Source organism: Dendroctonus ponderosae, unplaced genomic scaffold, assembly GCF_020466585.1.
Source record: "Dendroctonus ponderosae isolate FM_Combo_2020 unplaced genomic scaffold, Dpon_F_20191213v2 Dpon_F_20191213_187, whole genome shotgun sequence".
NCBI lineage: Eukaryota > Metazoa > Arthropoda > Insecta > Coleoptera > Curculionidae > Dendroctonus > Dendroctonus ponderosae.
The window spans coordinates 1-24,452 of NW_026018029.1; the positions used below are offsets into that span (position 1 = coordinate 1).

The 24,452-nt window shown below is 32.8% G+C and overlaps 1 protein-coding gene across 1 annotated transcript; it reads left to right on the plus strand.

The window, feature by feature from the left end:
• Positions 1 to 8,331: 8,331 nt before the first annotated feature.
• Positions 8,332 to 19,682, plus strand: LOC125503309 (FMRFamide receptor-like; the record flags this gene model as incomplete). Its single annotated transcript, XM_048663385.1, is given in 3 exon segments — positions 8,332 to 8,705; positions 16,149 to 16,255; positions 17,720 to 19,682. Coding segments are annotated over 3 exon segments (564 nt in total), but the record flags the coding sequence as incomplete, so codon positions are not given.
• Positions 19,683 to 24,452: the final 4,770 nt, after the last annotated feature.

Sequence of the window (24,452 nt, forward strand, 5' to 3'; positions counted from 1 at the left end):
AAGTGGTTTCTTACTGTTAAGTCCGTTGATGTTAGCGTAAAGTAGTTTCATGTTGAAGTGTCCATATTTGTAATTGTTTGTTTTAGTTGCTCTCGGGGTTCGGTATGTGAACTTCTGTTGGGGAGTAACATGTCCATCATTAAAATATACATGTGGGCGCCAAAAAAGACCACCGAGGTGTCAATGTTGAAATCATCCGCAAATTGCTTTCGCATTTTTTTCAGTAGTAGTATTTGTTGATTATGTGGTCGTGGATTGTGATGGGTGAGTGAACTCGACTTCCCGTCGTAACCGAAATTGACACCTCGGGAATGGGTGCTGGTGGTTTGCTCTCGGTTATTTTAAATATACGTCCGAGGAAATGGACGGATCGTTCATTGATCAGCCTTCGTAGGTGCTTAAGTCCCCTGTGATGAGCCTCATCATCAGTGTTGGCCTGTCTCGTTGTCGTGAGATAATGCGCTTGCAAAATCTCACGCTAAATTGTTGTTTTTGGAGTTGCTGCGCGAACATTGAATCTGTGATCTCCAAATCGACCCCTGTGGCGACCACTGAATAAGAGGGTGATATTTGTCTGTTTTCGTAGGCTTTAGGAGCTGAAGTTATATTGCTTTGGTTGATCTTGTAAGAGGATAGCAGTCCCTTTTCGATTAGCAGCTGAAGAGCTTTTGTTGCCTTGGGTTCCTCATTGGTTTTTATTAGGAAGTCATTCTCTCTCTTGATGATGACATCCTTATTTCCTTCCCGCACTTTCTCCCATTCTAGGGCCAATTGAATTCAAGATCTTGTGTTTGGTGCTATTACTACGAAGGTGTGTTGGAAGTTGAATCGTTGATGTTGTGGTGGCAATGTTGTTGTTGTTGTTGTTTTTCTTGTTGTTACTGCTGCTTTTGAGGTGGTTGACAATTGTTGTTGCTGATTCGTTGAAGCCATGGAGGTTTCAGCCCTGTCGGCTGTTCTTTTTTTGGACAAAGGCGTTGGCGGTGAGGAAGGGTTAGATTTTGATGTCCGACCTCTTTTCTTGGATTTCGGTCTTAGGAAGTAACCTTCCTGGGAAGCGTGGTCCGATTCGGACTCCCGCGAACTCCCAGAATCCATGCTTATTAGCTATGAAGCCCTGTATATTGTCCGAAATGCGCTTTAAATTTTACTATCGACAAAACAAACTTTTTTCGATTGGAATGTCCGGATTCCTACCGAGCACGTCCTATTCGCAGTAAAGCTATCGCAAGACTGATGCCTGTATATTAAACATACATTCTGAATAAGCAGCAATATTCCTCTTTTTTAATAAGAGGTAAAAGAAGCATCACAAGCAGTGGGTCTTCAGGTCATGAGTCCTTATAACACCCAGGTCATCCTAGCTAGACAACATTAATATTGAAACAGTGGATGAATATGTGTACCTAGGCCATAAAATAAAGTTACGGATTGAAAACGATGTCAAGTGGACCAAGGCCATCGTCCAATGGCGACATTRGAAAGCAAGGAATTAGAAAGCAATTAGAAATCAATTAGAAAGCAAAAGAATTAGAAAGCAAAGAAAGCAGAAAGAAGTGTTGAGCGACCCCAGACGAGGWGTATGGAMRACATCCASAGACRCGCCGGGAAAAACTGGATCCAAACCGACCAAGATCGACTACACTGGAGACAATTGGAAGAKRTCTACGTTCAGGAGTGGACGARGATSGGCTGRATGRATGAATGAATTAATGATTAAACTGTGTAATAAAYAATATRTTTATTATATTAATTATMCCCAACGATGATTCAACTACCAAATATCACACTTTGGCTGCGTTAAAACGATACACATGAAAGGTGAACAAACAGGTTTAGTTTTAGTTTTAGTTCGTTGGAACCCCACACAATCCGCAATCCCTAAAATACCGATCCGGAGAGATTTATAATTTAAAAAAATGCATATAGWAAATTTGCAAATATTCAAAYATAATTATGTTAGTGGTCGCGTCGATGGAATAGATAATCGCAATGCATATTCAAACCTTAATCCCCTTCTAAAGAGCGAATGAAACCGTGCCGAGTAGCGGATATTATAGATTAAAGTTATGCTAATATTGATGGAAAAAACTTAATTAAAATCGGCACTAAAATTAAAAAATAAAATAAAGCTAGACTATACAAGTACACACAACACAATATCCCGACCATCCAGGCTTTTGTGTCGTCAAGCAATAAATTTCAAAATTGAAGTATTTTGACTTGTCCCATACAATTGAATAAAACCACTCGCATCTATTTATTTACACAAATATTATTCTCCGATAAATTATATTCGAATCTGCGTGCCGCATTCAAGATGTATTTACAGAACATTTAATTCTACTCAAAATAGTACATATATTTCAAGCTGAGCTCACAATCATACTCAAATACATATTTTTCACTGAAATCAGGCTTGTTTGGGTTATATTTCCAAGTCAAGTGGACCGAACCTTCTACTTGGTATTGCACCAAAATACGACTCCTCTTGAATAATTCAGCACACGCCGAAAATGTGGAGAGCACAACAAAAGCAGAATAACAAATTTTTCGGGAGAAATTACGAACAGGTATTATATTACCGGATATTAATAATAAATTCAAATTTTCCGTCTGAAGGGCCCGGTAATTATCGTCCTGAATTTATCATGATTTAAAATAATTCTTCAGACAGTGTATTTCAGTGGTGAAAATAAGAATTCACATCGATAATAATGCTAATGTAGAATGGCTATTGATTTGTTGATGTAGTGTAAACCTGAACTAATGCGACTGGATCAACAACCACGTTAAAATTATTCAGCGATGCTCGGAAGAGGCTTAAATATTCATAACTTCCACATAACATAACTAAACGTGTAAATAGTAAGTACAGCATTAACAAAGCTTTTTCCGGTTTAAATATTTCAGGTTTTTCAGATTCATAAATTGATGGTCGATGGAATTTAATCATCAAAACAGGCACTTGAGACTATGAGAGCAACTATTTTAGAATTAAATCGTACTTATGAGCTTTTTTGTTTGAAAGTGTATTTTATTTAATCTGGAGATAAACATTTATGGTTTTGCATTTGAATAATTTAAAAAATATAGATATGATATTGCTTTAATTTTGTATTTTTTAAATATTAAATTGATGTTAACAAAAAAGTAGTATTGTTAACTGCACGCCGACATTTAACTTGTTAAGGCAGGTTTGAAAAATAATTTCAGTCAAAAATAGAAAACACAAAAATAAGAATATTGGATTGAAATGCCTTCAAAATTATTTCATGCTCATGTTGCGCTGTTATTAATAAATTAAATTGGAGACGGAATGACACTTACAAATTATGTCCACTTAAGTCTTTTAAATTTCAAACGGAATTGAATTTAATCAGATAGAAAAATACATAAAATACCGATTAGTGGAGTTTTTGAAAAATGGTTTCGACAGTTTAACGCATTCGACGTTCCACATTTATACAGATAAACATATTTACATCCCAGAGGTACTAAATCTTCAAATTTTTCTTAATAAAATGTGTCATTTTGGCCAGGATAACAAATATTTTCCCGACAATTCCCGATTTTCCTTTTCCTGGGTGGTAGTGAGGGAGATTTTAATCTACTAAGACTTTCATAATGAATACCAAAAATATACCTGCATAGGCTTCCTATGTATGTCACTTCTCAATTTATCAATCGTTATTTATCTATCTTAATATTTTATTAGATTTTCTTACTTTGACACTTTTATCTGATATTGAAAAGAAGATGATTATTTCAGGGGCAGTGCCAAGCTAAAGTAGAAATCAAAGCTTCCAGAAAACTTTTTCCTTCTATTTTCAACTGAGTAGACATACGAAGGTCGTAAATTTTTATAATCAAGAGCAGAGAGCAGCTGCAAATACAATGACAACACACCCGAAGAACATAAATATAGCTTCGCAATGCGCTAAACCAGATATACGTTGCACATGATATCCTCAATGTCCGTATTCTTTCGAATCGGTCGGGCATCGAAAAGCTTTGAATAGACTTTCGCCATTACGACCGATTTTGTTTGATTTACACTTCACTTGCAGCTCAGTTAGTTCGGGCTCTTTTGTTTCCCGAAAAAAGCTTAGATTGAAGTATTAAGCTAAGTGGAAACTGTGATCCAGCTCACAAAAGTTTCTAAACAATCAGTCCGAATTGAGAGTGTCGAAAAAAGTCGACTAGAGTTTGCTTTGTCATCCAACATTTTATATGCTTTTATCAAAATAAATTTGGTTATGGATTGGACTGATTTGCTTCTATTCTGCTAATAGTAAAATAATCATGGCAAATAGGACGAAAATACAATATTATTAATAAAGACTTCTAGCTGTATGTTTCATTTGATGCTATGAAGCCCATGAACTAAAAGAATAAATAAAGAAACCTAACATATAATTTAAAGTTAAGCAGTTATCAACCATGTACACACGAATACCACGACAATAATAGAATGGAAAGGAAAAAGTGTACTGTAGAGAAAAATACAATCACGAAAAGATCGCAAGAGACTTAAGAACAGAAATTCGGAAAACAAAAATAGTTTTTAATACTTCTGGATAAGACAGAAAAACTTTTTATAGCGAGGTGGTGAAACGCATTTTTAGCAAGTAGTTTTTCCTGCTTCCAAGATGACTGATATTATGGTTTCCTTAGGCTCCCCTTCTTCGGCCTTAGTACCACTTTTTCTTCCTAGATTTACACATTGTAGGTTTTCACATGTGTCCTTTTTGCACAGGTGTCTAAACAATCTTAGTTGTTGTGTGTTCCACTTTTTGTTCCTCTCATAAGCTTACATTTCTCGTTGTATTTTTTTTTTACTTCGTTATTTTTCTACCTTTCTATTCCCTTTACTTTTCTCGGATAATTTAAAACTCACTGTCTGAATGTTACTTTTAAGATTATTTGTTATTACTTAATTACAACTATTTGGTAGTATTTTTTATGAAGAAAACAGCACTAAATCGCCAACAACAATAAATTCTATATTTCTGTTTCCCACTTGAATGAAACTTTTGTTTTCGTACCTTTTAGCTTGTTGTTCATTATTTATTATTATATATTATTAATTTTCTGTGGTCCAACTAATAATAATTAATGAAAATTTAAGGAAAATCAACATTGGATCCGAGAAATTAAATTGGGGCAGAATGAAATTGCGTTTATCCTGAACAATAAAAAGACCGACATTCTCAAAGCTTAGATACAGCTTTCAAGTGTGTTTCAAGTGTGTTAACGTAATAAATGTGAGTTTAACGAACATATCTAAAAACCAACAAACTAAAAATTATGTGGAATTATTCATTCATTTCTCAAAATATTGGTCATAAAAATCTTGTTCAAATTGTCCGTTGTAGGGAAATGTTTCACGCGCACATGTTTGTGTATATGAAACACATCCTCTCGCTCACACTTTTATCTAAATTAATACAAAAATATATATTTTTTTTAATTTACAAATATGTTCAGGGAGCATATTGTTTCCTATGGACAAAAGTGGAAAAAATCTCGATTGCACGAGTGTATGTTCGACATTTAACTAACCGAAAGTTTTCAGAATTTGGATTCGGTCAATCTTACTTAAAAAACGACACAAAGGCATAACCGTTGATAACTTACAAAAGCCAGTATTACTGTATACCATTAATTTCCGGCCTGATAAAAGTTTGTGCCTCCGAAAAGTAAAAATGTTTCTTGGTATCTACCCCAGCTAAATGGGACCGTAGGGATGTGGTCATTCTTCAACAGTGGATAGATTCACGAATTCTTTCAAAATTTTTAGTTCACGGAAATTCTCCTAAAAACAACTGCTTTTTGTTTATTTAATATTTTTTCTTATAATGGTCTCAAGACGGTCTTGACTTTGACTCTATCTGGTTTGGCATAACTTCGTCGTTTAATAAACTTTTTCAAGTTGTTTTTCAAGCTAAAAAATCTTAACATACACAAATAGCACCGTTATGAAAAAAAAACGTAGCATTTAGATTTGGAAACAATTCATAATACGATATAGGTTCGGTGTAAACCCACACAGATTTTTCACTCATTATAATTGAACAAGAACTTTCCCGTATGTAATATACAATGCATATTTCGCTACGGACAATACTTTGTCAGTTCTTTTTTAATTTTGGGTGCAATGCTAACTTTTACTCCTTTTGCTTCATTTCCATAGAGATGAAGCTTAATGTTAAAATATTGTGTGGGTTTCATATGCAGGGTGTTTTCATTTTATTCATTTAACACGAATAAGTTTGCCCGGGACGCAGTAAACAAGCCGTAGAGGGCTTTTTTCGTTACAGACTTTATTTTAAGGTCAAAGGTATGCTAAAACATGTCCAACATCAAAGATTTTTGTAAACAATAATAAAATAAAGCTGAATGAACTGAATTTTTTCAGCCATTAACCTTTTCTGAAAGTATTTTGGTTTTCTCGACACACTTATTTCTCTTGCATGAAAGCGTCGCCGCATTTGATTTCCCGCTGATGTTATTATCTTATTTATTCAATCTTCCATCAGACTCTCGGTGTGAAAACTCATTTAATTAATCATTCTGGAGCAGTTAACTTAATTTCATTCAACAGTCGTGCTCAATAGACCATGATTAAAATCCCTTGTGGCGGATTAAAAAGGGTTTGCATGAAACGGCATAAAGCATGGACTTTTTACCATACATGAATAGATTCAGATTAATCACTGTACAAATCGTCGTTGCCGGTTTAACATATGCGATATCTGACAGTTGATCAACTTTCAGTGGATGAAAATTAATGTCTAGCATTATCAAGTGGCAAGAAAACAGAAATATTTTTTTCGCAAAAACTATAAATGCTACAGGATTTTGCAAAGAACACAAAATTGTGAATAAATGATTAGTGCCATCAACCAAAAAAAAAATAAGTTGACTTCATCCACCAAGTTCTGGGAGTTTTTGTAGCACGACATTCAAGAATTCACCACTTGTCCAAAACGGATGAATTCCATTGTTTCATCAAAATATGAGTCTAACATGCGAACAAATTCACAGCGAGTTTCACTAAAATACATTCTACCATTCTCCCAATGTTTCAAAAAAGGTACTTTTTTAAGAACTTTGACCATCAATAGCAGAGGAGGCAGACATTTTTTGTTAATAAAAGTTAGGTCAGATTGCGTCTTTCGATGCAAAGATTATCGCAGTATCCTTTTGATCATGTGCTTACGGGACACCCTGTATAAAAGGCAGAGCACGCAAAGGAAAGAAATAACGAAGATGGGATGAGGGAGCAAACTAGTGCCCTTACGAAAAAACCATAAGAGATAAAAAAGTGGATAAATAACATGTAATAATTCAAAAAATATATGTTGATAAAAGTTCAATTGCACACAAAAAAGTTCTGAACAAAACAAAAGTAGGGGTTCCACATTTCTATTCTGTATAAAAGTAAACTGAACTACAAAACACTACCATGAATGCTAGAATGGCACTCAATTACCTTATAATCTGTATAGTACCAAAATTGAATTTTCCATATTTCACCGTTTTAAAGAAAAACAACAAGAACTAATACTTGTCGCCATTTTGGAGATCAAATATCTTAAAAATGAGACCTCAAAGTAAAAAAAATCTATTCTATTCTAATTAATTGATGACCTTAGAGCTGTTGAAATCGAGTTAAGTTCATGGGAAAGACAGATGTGGCAGCAACTAATCTGTTCGAAAACGTTTTTTTCTAAACTGCACTTCTTTACAGAGCAAACAATCAGTAACCTAATCTGGCTATTTTATATCACTATTCATTCGCATGAAAAGTAATTATTATTCCTGCTAAAATAACAGCGCAAACTGTATAATCAACATCCATTACAGTAATTTTAAGCGTAAAGTAAGACGTAACGACTTCATTATCCCTATTCAGATGCAAGCGGTCTTGCAAAGTAAGGAAACGAAACTAAATATAATTGCACTTAAGAATCAAAGGGAAAAGTAAGATTATGAGATTTTCTTTAATCAACTTCCCAATTTTTATGCCAGTAAAAAGCTGTGTTAAAAACCGAATTTCGCAAATTGCAGTAGATATTGCAATGTTATAGTTATTTAGCCATATTATAATGGAATGAAAACAACAAAAGTGACAGTCTATCAAAACAATTAAAATAATTTTTCTAAAGAAAATAATTAAATTGTTTGCCTGGATTAAATCGAGAATGATTCCAAATGGTTTTTCCTTCAAAAGTAGCATTTTTTTCCTGCTCAATATTGAATCATATTATTAACTAGTCTTAAATAACATATATTTTTCTAAAACAATATACTTGTTATTTTCAGGTGCTGAAGGCAAATCGAGAACGACAACGACTATCCCGTCTTCAACAGCGAGAAATTGGTCTCGCCACAATGTTGATGTGTGTCGTGGCCGTATTTTTCGTCTGTAATCTCTTACCGATGGTAATCAACATTGTGGAAACTTTCAAAATACCCACCGAAGATGTATTCGATCTAAACATGATGATAAATCTCAGCAATTTATTGGTGACGATAAACAGCAGTGTGAACTTTGTGATTTATGTGATCTTTGGTGAAAAATTTCAAAGACTTTTCTTGTTCCTGTTTTGCCATAATTCGCTGTTCTTTCCTGGGCGCGAATCACCGGATGGCACCCATGAGGACAGTTTCGCATCGAATGGAGAGAGAAGCTTTAGGTAAGTGAAGCATTTGAAAACTTTTTTTGATTATTAAATTTAAGAATTAGCTATGAAATGGCATTGTGTGATGGCTGAATAATTTCGAACAAATACCCGAGGAGGAAAAGTTTTTAACAATATCAACTCGCTTTTGAAAAGCACTCCACTGCGGACCGCAGAAGCGTTCCGTTGGCAAAAGTATTATTTTAGGCCTTTATAATATTTTGACGCGCACCTTGGAATACTCTACACTTCTAGCTTTTATCCATAAAAATAAAACAATGTTAAACATATGGAAAATAGAGTTAAAATCTAACTAAACTAAATAAACGAACGTTCTTCAATGGTGTGTATTTCCCTTTGGAGTCATTTTGGAATAAGACGCGTAATGTTACATTCATTGATAATTACCTCTAGAAGTTGCTGTTTGTTTATCAGTTTGGCTTTCTCCTACCCTGCATTTATTTTCTAATGCTTATGTAGAGTGATTTCACATCACTTTCCTTAGTCAATTAATAACCAAAAATAAGCTATTTGCCTTGTAATATTTTCGCAATTACTACTGATTCTTTAATAAAGTAACGGTAATAGAGACGAAATGCGAAATACTAAATACCCACCAATATCATGCGAAAATCAACATGCTTTCAAACTGTAAATATTATGTTGTTGGAAGAAACTTCTATAACCAATGCAATTGTGCATGTATTGCAATTGCAAATACTCCTGAAAATGCTAATAAATATCCAAATGAATTGAACGCAATTAAAGTGACCCTAAATATGTCGGCATTTTCCTGGAGAGATATAAGACATATATATATATGTTTATCATCCCATTATCTTTACTCTTAAAATATCTGACTCTCTCAAGATATGAAAATCACTTTTCGTCGAACGTCTGTTCAACAACTTTCGCACAATTTTTTTTATCAGTCCTGGATTCTTTATCTTGCCGTTTTCCTGGCCTATGTGCCAAGCAGAAATCCTTCTTGGGCTTGAATAAATAATGAGGCTTTTAAAGTGCTTTTAAGTGCACCCCTGCCATAAACAACAATACTCGCTCTGCAACGAGCAAAGTGGAAAAAATCTACATTTAGCCGGATGATATTTTATCAAATTCATAGCACTTATATTATCACCTCGGATTATTAAGTTTCCCATATTTATACCAGTTTCAGAAAGCTACCTTCTGCTGAGCCTTTAAGCGTCTTGTAACTTTAACTAGTTTCAGTCGAAGTATATTATAAACTTTTCTATCTTGCCTTAGTTGGAATTAGAATAGTTTCTGCTGCGAAGTAAACCTAGTACGGCTTAATCCAAAAGTCCTAATTCCACATTTCCATGATGTTGCATTATGCCTGATTGTCCAAGAATTTCCACGTGCACTTGACAAGAAGTCGGCCTTATTTTACTTTTAGTAGTAAGAAGTTTCAAATTTTACTTCTGCTCTCAACGTTCGTTTAGCACATAGATATTAAATATGAACACTAAAGAATCAAAGGTAGTAAGAACAAACAATGAAAATAAAGAGGGAGCTGTGTGACAGGAATGTGTAAAATCTATGAAGAACCAAACACTCTGTATAGTGTTATATATGACATTTTTTGATATTTTTGAATATCAAACAGCTTCACGTAAACCAAATTATGAAATTTTGAATTATATCTGAAATTATTTTCAAATATTTAATCGGAAAGTTTAAATAATTTTATAAATGTTCATGCGATTAAGCGTTCGTCACATTTTGTCAACAATTAGTTTTGTTTTGAAATTGAAAATTTTACTGAAATTTGCGCCATTTATTGGAGTCAGCCGTTTCAATAATTAAAAGTAGCAGTTTTATTAAAATGGATTTGGTAGTAAGATACATTTAAAAATGTTTGATCACTATCCTAATATATGCTGAAGTATCTGCAGATCCTTAACACATATAGAGCAAATAGGTTTATTTTTATAACTAGCCTGCCAATTAAATTATCATACTAATTAGTGGGTTCGTGACAACCGATTTCCAAGCTATAAATTTTATTTTTTAAGTTTTCAGGTTTGGAAAGGGCAGATTTACAGAAATTATTCTAAAATAGTTTTTAATGTAAATTTTTCTAACACGCTTCAGCATGAAGGATGCGAACATTCAAATCAATAACATTTTTAATAGAAATTGATTCTAATTTAAATAAAATCTTTAGTATTTTTATTTCCGTCGAGCTATTTCCATATATGTTTATTCAATGAACGCAACAAATTGTCTTGAGGCAACGAAGCGCTCACAAAGGTTTGAGACGATTTGAATACATTCTGCTGCCAAAGCGCAATTTCACAGTTTTTCTTTCTTGTGAAATTGGCTTTATTCCAGCTTAATAGCAACATCTACGTGGTTGCAGACAATCGAATATCTAATATCAAAAGTCTGATAGTATTCGTATTATTAGTTTACATCAGTTATTAATTGAAGAATTTTCTGCGATTATTACGTAATTTTATCCGATTTCCAATTGAGATCCAATTTACGCTTTTCAAATATGTAGGTACTCATTAAGCAAATACATGAATAAATGCTACTCTACTTCTATCTTTCTGCGGAACTCAACGATCTTTGACTTAGTTTTGAAGAACATCTTCCAACTATATTTTCGAAAATTAATTTTTTAAACCCAACCCAATGGGTTAATATTTAAAAAAATATTTGACAACAACGATATTAACAACGACACGACCGTGAAAAGGCAAAAAAAGAAAAGATCCGGAGAAAGGACTTCGGAGGCGGCAGCAACTCAAAAGCGCAATTCACATTGTTACCCAGACCTATTATGTGTGTATGATTGAAAGTTCTATTTGCTTCAAATTTCCGCTTTGCTATTTGTGGCATAAAAACAACCTTATAGAAAGAAAGTCAATGAATTGAAAAATCTTGTCTCTAGCAGAGAATAAATAGAAAATAAAAACACTTTGAAAGGAATTGATAAATATCCTTACATAATAACAAAAAGAATATTAACATGCAGTTTCAAAAAGGGATGCGAAAAATGCGCCCGGGCACCATAATTCATCTGGCTGTCGTTCCAGTTTGCTATTTTTGTGCATTTTTGACCCAGACCTTTAGAATCCTCCGAGGACGTGGGCGAAATGCCGGGAAATTCTATAATTTATATCGTCTGATTTAAAATTGGRAAAATGCGCTAAAAGAAAGTGTCACCAGAACTGGATTTAATTTCGTGGATATTTCTAGTGCTTTAGATCGACAGGAAAAATGGAATCAATTGTTGTTGATTTTCAATGGAATAAATTGTGAGTGAACCAGCAATAAGTACCTGTCACAAATAAAATTTAAAAAATTTCACTTWCTGTATAAAGAAACCTCACTTCTTAGAWTGTATTTATCASTCAGAATGCAATAAATATCATACTACTGCCTCACGGTAAATTAATGGAAAACTATCTTCTATTTAAACGTCTATCTTTATATATTTTTGTCAAATATATGTTGCTTGCCACATTTGCATTGAATGAAAATGTGAGCATTTTACGGTATCTGACAATATTTTTCCGCTTGGAAAAATACTTTTATCGCATGTGGAAGCAACTCTTCCTATTACGAACGTAATATTGAACGGTGCCAATAAATCTCAATATCAACAGCTTTGTATAAATTTTTTATCACGTGCCGTGTATTTTTTATTTTTTGATCCAGTGCATGTGACATAATCAACAATAAGCAAAGTGAAATGACCTAATTACGTCTGACTATCCAATGTGAACGAGCCAGAAGCTAAAATCTGAATTTATTTTTTCCATTCTTCAAGCTGCTTTCGAGAGACAAGTAGAAACAGTTGAACATTTTAATCATTTACACCCTGTTAATCATAATTTAAAATTAGTTCATAAACCAAGGAAAATCATACAAAACTCCGCGTACTCATATTATGGAATGGTGTAAGGTTTTTTATAACGGAACATCAGCTTTTTTATAACAACATATTAGGTAAATTATAGTGCAAACAAAAAAAATTGTATATTTCTTTATTAAACCGCCCTGYTTTGTTGCGACACTTAAGTGAAAACAAACATTTTGGGCTCGCTAACCGGTTTCGTGTTTCCCACTATAAAAGTATATTAAAGCTGTCCAAGAAGATAATAAATCCTGTWCACACAAGATGCTATTTTTTTCTTYTATTTTTCCTTGTTGARCAGTAAATAGCCCGMATCTAATACAAAAGTTTCGGTCTTTATTAGGAGATTTTTACGGGAAAAAATCGGAAGGAACCCAAACTAATCCATTTCGATAAATTGATAGCATCTAATCGTAGCAGGAAACAGTAAAACAAACTGTTATGGTTTTACACACTATTTCCAAATAAAAAATTCATGTAGTTAAATRCTCGATTCTTAAGGTATGGAATAATATAAAAAGTTATTTTAATCACAACATTCTTTTCCCATTTCTATTTCAACGATAATACACTTATCGACTGCTCTCGTGGCTCTCGTGAAAAGTAAATTGGTACTTTAGAGAGAAAAATAAAATTTCCGCACTTAGGTCAACCAATACTAAGAACGAATGTAATTTATCAACAATTAAAAATCAAAATAATTTTTAAAACTTCTTAAGAACTGTGCTTTGACGATAATGTTAATATAATAATAATAACGATAATAAGTGTGCTCACAATTAATTTGATCCAAAATCCTCAGAAACTCAACTTTTCCAGAGGATTCGACAAAAGTAACATTTGACTCATAAATCTTCATATTTTTTATGAATATATGATACCTTATATTATTTACCGTGAAGCCCCTCGAATAAACCAGCCTACTCAATATCCGATAAATTGGAGGAACAGGAAAAGTGGTTTCTTTTATTCTAAACAGTTCAAAGAAGAAGAAAAAAACATGTATGGCTTTTCACTGCCGGTGACCAATTTTCCTTAAAAACGAAGAGGCTATTACAATAACACTACATCCAATTCGCTTTGATGTGCGCGAATTCTGGCGAAAAGTCTTTAAATTATCGACTATTGCATTTCCCTGTAGCGAGGCGGAGTTCGAACGGTAAATATAAAAGCGAGGATTCACGCACGAAGGAATTCTGATATTGTGGAAAGTAGACGATATTCTAGAGGATGCTTAAAAGATATTGTAAAACTCAATTGGTTTCAACGTTTTAGGAGATTGCTACGAATCGCAACCAGAAAATAAAATATTATTTTATGTAATGTATTTTCTTTACAAATGTACAAAAAGGCAAATATTTTCAGTATTTTCATTAAAAGGGCCATTTTAGATTGAAAAGTACTAAAAGACTCGAGTAATAATTTCCACCTAAATCGGTTACCACCCTGTATGTGAAATATATAGGATGTAAACTATTCACTGTGTTGATAATCTGACAAATTTAACTAGAGACAAGCTTTAGACTAAATCATGTTTACGCGAATGACCACCATATTGCGTGAAGTATGCTGAAAACGCAGTGTTTCCGTTCTATTTGTTTTATTGTTGAATCACCCTGTATATAGGAATATGGAAAAATGCTAAACTTAGGAAGTACTATTCTATTTTAACTCTTTACAATAAATTTTAATTTTAATTGATACTGTATTTGTCTTTAAGCAATGTAACCCTAAAGCAAGCGGATTTTTGGTTATTTGGGTTAGTTTGGGTTACATTCCATACATTCCACAATTTAATATCAATATCAATATCCAATTTTTTATTTGCCAGTTTCGCAATTACTTTTCAACGAAAAAAGTTTCTCCTATAATTCCTATAGACAATTTACGTAGAAAGACAAGCAACTAATTTCGCTAAGTTTTTGTAGGAAATGTTTTTCTTTTTCATCCCTTGGAGCTTATAGGGTTAGTTTTCCTCGGTCACGAATTGTTTAGGGATTGTCTTTTTCTGCGGGTTTTCGTTCGGGAAATCGCTACAATCTGTTTACTTCGACAGTTATATTTAATTTACATCTATGAATAAGAGTATATTCACATATTTGCTGTTGTTACATTACCACACGAATTTACGAAACGTGTTGACATCAGTATTTATTCAATTCCAAAAAGGCTGCTTAAACAGCATTATTTATAAAGCTGAACTGGAAAGTTTCACAAGCACTCCAATAAAACATAAGAAACTCCCGAGTTTATTTTAGGCGTTTTTGCTCTGTAACGCTTAGATTGAACGTAATTTAGATATATTCTCCGAATATTTGGGCTCCCGAAAAAGGGAAATGTTGATCTGGAATGTAAATATTCGGGGCAAGATTGTCAAGCAGAGTCTCCCTATTATTTTCCAACACTGATTAGCTCGGGAAAGTTTGCTAATTTTATTTGTGATTACTTACTTGTAATAGTGATTCAGAACATCAGCAATATTTTATCTTCCAAAAGAATACCTAATGTAGCAATAATCCGGACTACGAAGTTATTTATTATTTTATAACAACAATATTTGGTTGTTCAAATGTTTAATGGACAATCCACATTTATAACAATTGAATTAATTAATGTAATGCACGTGGTTTACAGTTCAATTAGTTCAGTTGGTAATCAATTGTAATATAGTGTAACTCAATCAATCAAAAAATTAATTCGATTAAACCGTTGTTGTTGAGTTATTATGATTTGCTTTGAACTTAAATGTGCGTTCACTATAAATAATCAGTGAGTAGGAGTGGAATGCAATGCAATAATATTTGGTATTAAGCTAGTTTTGAGTCAAAACTTGTTATTAGAAAATAATAGTTTCTTGTTCAAGTGGCCTGTGGCCATGACAAGTCCACATTTCGTAAAAAACAGTGTATCATACTCTTAAAAATTATGATAAATATATCGTTTTTCGAAGTTTTTGTTTGCGTGTATAATCTCAATTTTAAACTTGTTTGTTAGGAATTTTCTTTCTTAATTCGTGAGCTGAATGAAATTATTCTCGACCATTTTGAAATTTATGTAAAATATTGACGAAAAACTACACGTGTATGTTAAACTTTGTGTTTTTTTTCAACCCATTATTTGACACAGTAAACATGGTTTACAACTATAAATTCCTTATTACCTAATCGTTAAATTTAAATTAACCTCTAGGACCATCCAAGAATGAAAGTTTCCAATGAAATATAAATAGTTATAAATATTTATGTTTTAATAATAAAATATGGGGAAGCAATAAATAACAGGACGCTATTTGAACCAACTAGATTAATATAATATGTTCTGCTTTGCGGAAATAAAATATAATATTTTCAAACTGAGATATACAATGTACCTTTAAGTGGGGCAAAAATAAATTGTGTCACGTGAAACCTTTCACCGTATTTTTACGGTATGTTGAAAATAGATTTCGAAAGTCTTGAAAAAAAGGTTTTTGCGACAAAATAATAGCTTCTAGAATTTACCAAAAGCATCTTTCATTTCGTCAACATCAAAGTATTTTTTCATATTTTTATATATTTTTTTACTTGCAGGCTTCATAGACAAAGTACAAGCATGAGCAGAAATGGCGGAAGCAGACACAGCAGACTGAATGGATCGACGAACGAGAGTCGAAAATTTGGAAAAACTCCTAGTCCAGGTAATCACTCTTGGCAATAAGGAATTTTTCTATCAGGAGAGTGACTTAGAAGGGCAAAATGTTTCTACTGTTTTTATAATTTAAAATCAAATTAAGAGTTGAAATTCTATTAGCTGAAGTTGATCAAACATCCAAATAATTTGCAAATTATGTCTAATAAAGTGATATAAATTGTTTTCTCAAACGTCCCCGTATATTTTTGGGGAGTATCTATATTTTCCTTGTCATTCATGCAAGCCCCTTACATATTAAGTGGAAAAATTTGTTTTATTTTGATTCACCTTCGAAGGCAAGTAAAATTAACAAGCATTAAATTTATATGTGTGTCTCATATGTACACTTAAACTTCCACAGATATTATAAACTTTAGTTAATTTGAGTGTTCTTCCATTACTCAGAACTTCTAACAGAAAATATTCCATTGCAACAAACCCATTTGTTTTTAGAAATAGTTCGCAATTTTGATTCTTTCTGAAAACAGAATTGTATGTTTATTTGCCTGCTTACAACTATCACCAGACTTCTCATAACGTTGATGTTTTTGCTCTCGAAAAATCAGGTTAAAATTATAAATTTAGTTGTAAACATCCAAAATTTTCTTCGGAAAATGATCACATGCGTGAGATTCTACTAGTTCCACTTGAGCTCTAATATGAAATTCGGCAGGGCAGCCAATACTATCGTGAAAATAATTCTCACCAGCTTTATAGCCACCAAATTTTTCCTACTTTTCATAAAATACTGATAAAAGAGTAAAAATTGTTTCCTGAAAATGCCATTTTTGTTTGGTTTGTTGCTCTTGCAACATTGTTGATAATTGTTCTTATGTTATTCGATCGATTAATCGATTAAGAAGCTCTTAGGACCGAAAGCTGAAAATTTAAAATCAGACTCAAGAATCAAATCGTATTCGTGGCTATAAAATTAAATAAATAAATATAGGGAGTGAATGCCAAAAAGCACGTTTCATAAATATTTAAGCCCGTTTGAGATGTTTTCTTCAGCCCATATTAAAACTCGACGAAATTTTTTCATTCAAATTTATAATTAATACAGTTTGAAATTTTTAATCAAATTTGTTTAATTTTATTGGAAATTACATCGTTGCCTCATGACTGAATAATGTAGGGATTTTTATATTACCAAACCGGGGCTTCGCAGCATTAACATCCTGGGTGAGATTTAATTTTCGTCCTCCCAGGACGGAAATAAGGGAGTCTCCAAGAATATGAATTCAAAGATAAATGCAAACTGGCCCAAAAATGTCCCAATTGCTTTTTAATTTGATGGGATTTTAATTCCATTTTGGGAAATGTTTTTACAGCTTCGAATCATAATTGACCATCTCAAACTAATTGGCTCTGAACTGGTGAACTCACAAGCAAAAGTTTGTTTAAGAGTGTTTGCAGAAGCTGTTCGGGTTTATGGCTTCAAATTTTTATAAGTGAATTTTATTTATTTCAGGCCCATGTGTTTACTACCCGGCGTCTCGAAGCAAGGAAATTTCAGCCTACACTTCCCAAACATTTATAGGCGGTCCCGAATGACATTTACACTCGACGGACGTCTGAAATCGTGGATCGGAAAATCAAACTCAACCCAATATTGCAAGGGTTTCCGTTTCGCTTCCATCATGAAAAGGCCCTAATTTAATATGAACCGAAAATTCACACAAAAGCCCAGCACATTCGCTAACGACTTTTTAAGAGATAAAATTTTGCCCATCAAAACTCTTAACATTTTTGTTAGCTTTAATCAGCAAAGTTCATCAACAACCCGTATGCAAAATTGGTAGATCAAATGACTTAAAAGAAATGCAGCTTTTGGATTTAAAAAAATGCTAATTGGAAGACAGTAACGGCATAATGAGTCATTAAGTTTTTTACTCAGCGATTTGAAGAGCTAATGAGCTGAAGCTGAGCTGTTCTAATAGAGTTTATTTTTAATTCGAAGAAAGTTATTTCATAACGTGCAAAATTACAACAGCACGTTTTTAAAATGTCAATATTCAGTTACAAGCTGATAAGTTTTGCCCCCCTTTTTTAGAGACGCTTTCAAATTGAAAATACTGTTATGTTATTTTGAGGAAGGTAATTTTTGTAACACCGGCGGTGGTAACACGAGTGAGTAATAGCTCAAGATATTCTCTTAAAAGCGATGTCATTAAAAATATGTAATGGTGTGTAATATGAACAATGAAAATATTAACTACAGTTTTAATTATGTTTGTGCTTTAATTAAACATTTGGGATTAAAATAGTACATAATAGCTTGAAAAGAAAATTCCTTAAAAACTTAACTCCATTATCAAATGAATCAATTAAATATAAACAAGAGAGTTCCCGATAAGTAGAAAAGAGTACAGTCATACGCATGCCAAAAAAATTAACTAAATATTACAAAAGTACAAAACCACTAGAACTGTTATATTACCCTCTCTACTAAGTAAAGTGTTGGAACATGTTGTAAAGATCAGACTTGATGAGAAAACAAATACACTTGACAAATAATATACAAACAACGCATTTGAACGAACGAAAAACCGCAAAACTGTTGGTAGTGCTTGGAACAAGGAAGGACATTAAAGGACTTTGCGAATTTGAATTGCTGAATTCTATAATTCATAGCAAAAGAAACCTATAAATTGAAGTGCGCATTGGCAAGACGTTTCACTTTTGCTTCCGTCTTGAAAAATGCCTCCTCAAAGATGACCACTCTCCCCCTTTTTTGCAATATCTTCTGTCATGACATTTACAACCACGTTTTGAAACCCAAACATTCAGATTAACAGTAATTTAACAAAGGATAGTACACATTACAATGCGCCGACGACACTACACTTCTAACGCACGATGAAACTACCACAAAGGCTTTGGACACTTTTTCCATCCTACCCATTTTTTTCTAAAGATTGATTAGTGATTCACGCCGCAAGTGTACAAGCCCAAAGATATTTTTGCTATCAGTTTTCTTGCATATGACACTGTAATTTAGTCTATGTTTTTAGTATTTTTAGTCATTTGTTTTATTATAGACCATTTTTTCGGTATAACTCAAGATTCTTCGTGAGACATGTTAGGCGAGGTAGTTTTATAAGTCAGTGACTTTTTGAATGAAATATTTTACAGACAACAGTTGACGGGAATAATGTTGAATTTAAAGTTACTCCGCGGGAAATTCAAAAAGTCACTGACTTACCAAACGACCCTCGTATATTCGTGCATGATGAAGGTTCTAAAACGCCTTCAAACTTACGTTACAGCAACGTTTTAGATTATTTCAAAAAATTGAAAAAATCGCGTGCCACTGAACCTCTCATGGTCGCTTTTACTTATTTAAAATAAACGAAAATTTAAAAACTAATTTGAAAGGAGAAGAAATTAAGTAAAGTAAATACGTTCAAACACCTTTAATCTTCAACCCTTAAGGATTTAGGAAAAGAGCTTAAGTACACTTTAAAAAAGAAAAGAAGCGGCAACGCAGGAAATTTTTTCGGCGAAAAATCACACCGAAATAGGAAGCCAAAAACTTAACGCAACCGAAATTTTTACAACGGAATTTAAATTAAAAGCAGTGCGACTAAGAATATTTTCGCTAAATCAAAACTTTGTCAGGACTATACCAAAATGATACTGTCCTTAGTCGCCAAAGTCACAACGCGTTACAAGCATATTGCATCAAAGTTTATGATTCTATTAAAGCTCCTTTATTCGAGCTTAAAATGTCGGATCTGTACTCTTATGTGGCGAAGCGCAGCTCATGTGCTTTGTATGTAAAGTTAAATTATGTAATTTGAGATATGAGGCGCATAATAACTCAACACATTGAGGAAAGCCACACTTAAAAGCCATCTCGGATGAAACGTTTAGTTACGTGTCGAGAGGTACCGCAGTTAAGAGCTTTCCGAACCGGAATATGTTGACATTGGCCAAAAGGAAAGAGGATTCTACACAGGAGAAGTTTAAAATAACCGTTGTTATAATTTATAATATTCAAATAATAAAAAAATAAGTAGCCTGAGCAAATGTTATCAATATTTAATCATTTAACCTATAAACCTGTACAGTAAATAATCGGTTTAAGCTGGGAGCAGCAAATATGCGTCGTGTATTCCGATGATTTATTGAGCCTCAGAACTATTATTTTACTGCAAATCACGACGGAATTGAAAGCTTTTACTTATAGATGAGTTGAAAATTGGAAATATGTTGCAACTGAACTCGATGAACAATAAAGCAATTTCCGGTCTTTCAAGCCTTCAGCGAATTATAAAGTTTTTGCCAATAATGAAATAAGAATATAAAAATTATAAGAAAATTAGTAACTAATGATTATGTAGGAATTCTCCAGTGCATTTTTTTTATCTAGACAGTTAGAAATAAGCAAAAGAAAATAAAAGTAAATATTTCAGTTTTTTAAATCTAAGTCAGGTAATTGTTTTTACAAGGAAACCGACGTCATGATTTAGTATTTAATGCCTTTATTCCTTAGAGACGACTTTATATTTGAAGTTAAATTTGCTAATCTCTTCATTTATTTTTAAACTAGGATTGCACAGTGTCTACTTATATTGCTATGTTACATATTTTTTATTCTTTGAATCTACTCACTTGGTCTTATTAATTTCCGGCGTATTCGTTTTCTTATCTAGTTGTTTTTATAGCGTTAACCACCATTTGTTCACTTCGTTCATTGTGCAAATTATAGGCAAATTGTTTTGGGCATTCAACCGTTTCGGTATTCGAGGTTGGAGCCAATGAGTTCAGACAATAATTGCACACCGAACCGTATTTTAATATAGTACAAGAACAACAGATTAAAGTATAAAAATAATTAATTAGTTCATCTTTTTTAACGAAGTGATCAAGTTCACAGTTTTCTCACTTTAAAACTGAACACAAAATCACGACGACGTGTTTCCCCGCTTTGGATTTAAGTTGCGTAATTTTTTTACGATCACACACAAAAGAGCGCAGATGATGGAGTTTCCATATTGTTACACATTTCAAAACTTGGTGCGAAGTTACTTAGATATCAACTTGAAATTTTATTTTAACCCTTTTTTAAATTTTATTTAAAAAATTTAGAATTTTAAAGTTCTCGAAACGTTAATTTTCCAAATGCAGGGTAAGTTCGTAATTTATTTAAGCTAATGTTTAACTGGGTTTTAAAAATATTCCAATGGGAAACTTTGAATTAACGAAAAAAACCATAGATTTAAAAAAATATATTTTAAGCATCTTACAAGATTTTGTCAAAATTCGTTCAATTTTTGACTGAATTTTTAACTGAATAATGCACAGCAAAGAGCATACTGGTCACACTTAATTAAAAACTTCAGGACAGCTATTTGGAATTCCATAATAAAAATAATGATTTTTTTAGTTAATTCTAATTGCAAAAGCATCTGGAGGACTTTCTACAGCGACGTTTTGTAAATAATTTAATTTGTTTCGAGATTTATTAACAGACATTCTTACGGAAACCTTCCTGACCGTCTGTCCCTGTTGTTTCTAGAATCTTCACAGAAATAATAAGTGTATTTTCTTCTTATTAAATTACTACAGGCCGCAGTGTCATTCTGTTTGTCGTTCAGAAGATGAGAAGCTACGAACGTGATGTGGGTCTCAATTTGCTTGCCCCTCTGCAGTTATATTTCTCAAGTCTGATGAAACTGAATTATACTTAGCGGTTAGTATCATTAAGTTAAATTTTGTTTAATAGAAAACGAATGTATTTAAATTTTCGCACAAAAGGACATATTTTGGAGAGATCAACGAATTAGTTTCCACAATCTTCCCCGACATGATACACGTTTAATTAAAATTGCCATTGCGAAAGTCAACTTATCCGCTAATGCTAAATATATTTTGTAATCTATACGTATTTTTTAAGGCCTTTTCATGATCAGATTTACGATTTTAATGCGTTCGCCGCACTCCGTTTCGTATCAGTATTTTTTTAGTTTGCTCATGTTGTAGACTAGTGTTTAGGACTGACTATTGTATGTATGTACACTGTAAAAACATGCACAGAGAGCTCAATTACTGTAAATATGAAATGAAAGGGGTAAAAGCAAATACCCTTTTAGTCATAGATAAAATATAGAATATAATGCAGTGAATATTTAGGTAGGGTTTTAGGAAATTTCATACAAAGCTGTTAAGTTTTATCACAGCCTATGAAGTCATAGCGGGTATAGTTTCAAACTTTCTGGTCAAATATAAGGTGTTCCACTTATCTTAAGGAAATGTGAGCCTTGTGCTTATGGCTAATACTGACCTTAAAAGCCGCATGGCAATTATGGTTATCTTGTCACGTTCCTAATTACGATTGGTTAAAACTAATGATTTTTTCTACTGTTTCCAGAAAATAGCACGCGGCTTCAATTTTAATTAAAGCACGCTTCTAAAACCAATTAATGCCATTCCCTCTCAGTTCAACATTTAACAATTAAGCTGCTCGTTATTTATTTAGACACAAGAAACGACACAGGGATTTGCAAATAGCAACAAAATCAATTGACTATTCTAAAAATAGCTACTGCATTTTTTTAGCAAACATAATCTTCACGGCAGTAAGTATAAAATTGCTTTACTCATGGATGTTGAAACATTTGCTTAGCAAAGTGTTGCGAATTTTAAGCAGCTTTGGCAGGAAGTTGGATGAAGCAACACATAGAATTCCACTCCCATCGAAAGCTTAAATACGATGTAACTGAATAATTAAAGTTATTATACCAATATTGCTGGAAATCTTGAGTATTAAGAAAATTTGTGGGATTTTACTGCTGTTCCCTTTAATCAAATTAGGCCTCCATCCATTCAACAATACAAATTTAGTTCAAATTCACTCAAAATTTTATCAGGCGAACTATTATAATTCACATGTTTAAAAAATAGCAAATTTAAACGTTTTTTGTCCATCAAAAGGTAAGATAAACATGTATTTCAAAAATCTTTAAATTTATGAATAGGTGTAAAGTAACCCAATTAAATGTGTCCAGGATATTCGAATAGAACAAGCACAAACAGCTAAATCTTTTTTTTATCCACTTAAAAGCTCCATCCACTGAATATTACGCAACATTTTTCGGCAATTCAGGATAAAAACTTACTTTCTAAAATTTAGTTTGGTCGCCAATTCCCCTCAGATCTTTAAAGCGAGTTTACTGCATAAACTACGCTCCTAATCCTAAATAATTAAGAGGCTGTTATTGAGTTAAGAAACTTGTTTAGCTTAGAGTCAAATAAAAACCTTGTTAATTTGTAATTATCTGGACTGAGTAGAATGTAAAATAATGTATACACTAATACAACAGTATGTCACTGAAATAAAGCGATTTTTGAAATTTGTAATCTGCATAATAGCTGCTAGTCCCTTGAAGTGTTTTGTCTCTGTAAATATGCCAACTCCTGGACCAAAGTAAGTCATATTCTAGTCAGGTAGGAAGAAGTTTAAACACCTAGATTTAGTGTAAATAGATCTTAATAGTTACAGTTGCTGTATACAATAGTGAAATTATCTAGCTTCTAATAAATATTTTTGTGAAAGTATAAGTAGATGTTTTATTTAAACTTCGGACTGTTGGAACGCCAATAGTTAAACTGATCAAGTAAGTTCGGTTTTACCACAGTCAACTACAGCAATTTGATATTTTGAAATAATCATCAAGTTGCTACTGAAATTCTTAAATTAAATTTAAAAAGGTTTAAATAACGCTATAAAAATGACAATTCCATACTGATATATGTGAAATAAATTTCACCCTACATACTTTTCGTGCTTTTCAGGTCCAATTTTGTTCCTCAAAAGGAAAGTTATTTTAATCCAAAGCCATTGCTTTATTTGTTCCCTTCGATAAACCAGTTTTTATTTGACTCTCGTGAAGAATTTAATCGAGCTTTTGGGCGGTAGCGTGCGGGCTCTAAGCTTTTCCTTGAATCCTAATCTGATTGCCATGTAAGTAATTCGTGCTATAATAATATAATTTGGATAATTAACAGAATATTAACACATATTTGACCTTTCTCTGAAATTAAACTAAAATTTATGTTCTCTTAACTTCACGCTTAATCTGTGGAGGCTTTCGCAAAATAACCGACACGCACAAATATTGATTGTTGCTATAAAATATCGTTTTATACAACTGGTTTGGGGTCAATGTAGATGTAGACTGATTGGCGTCAGTTCTAAT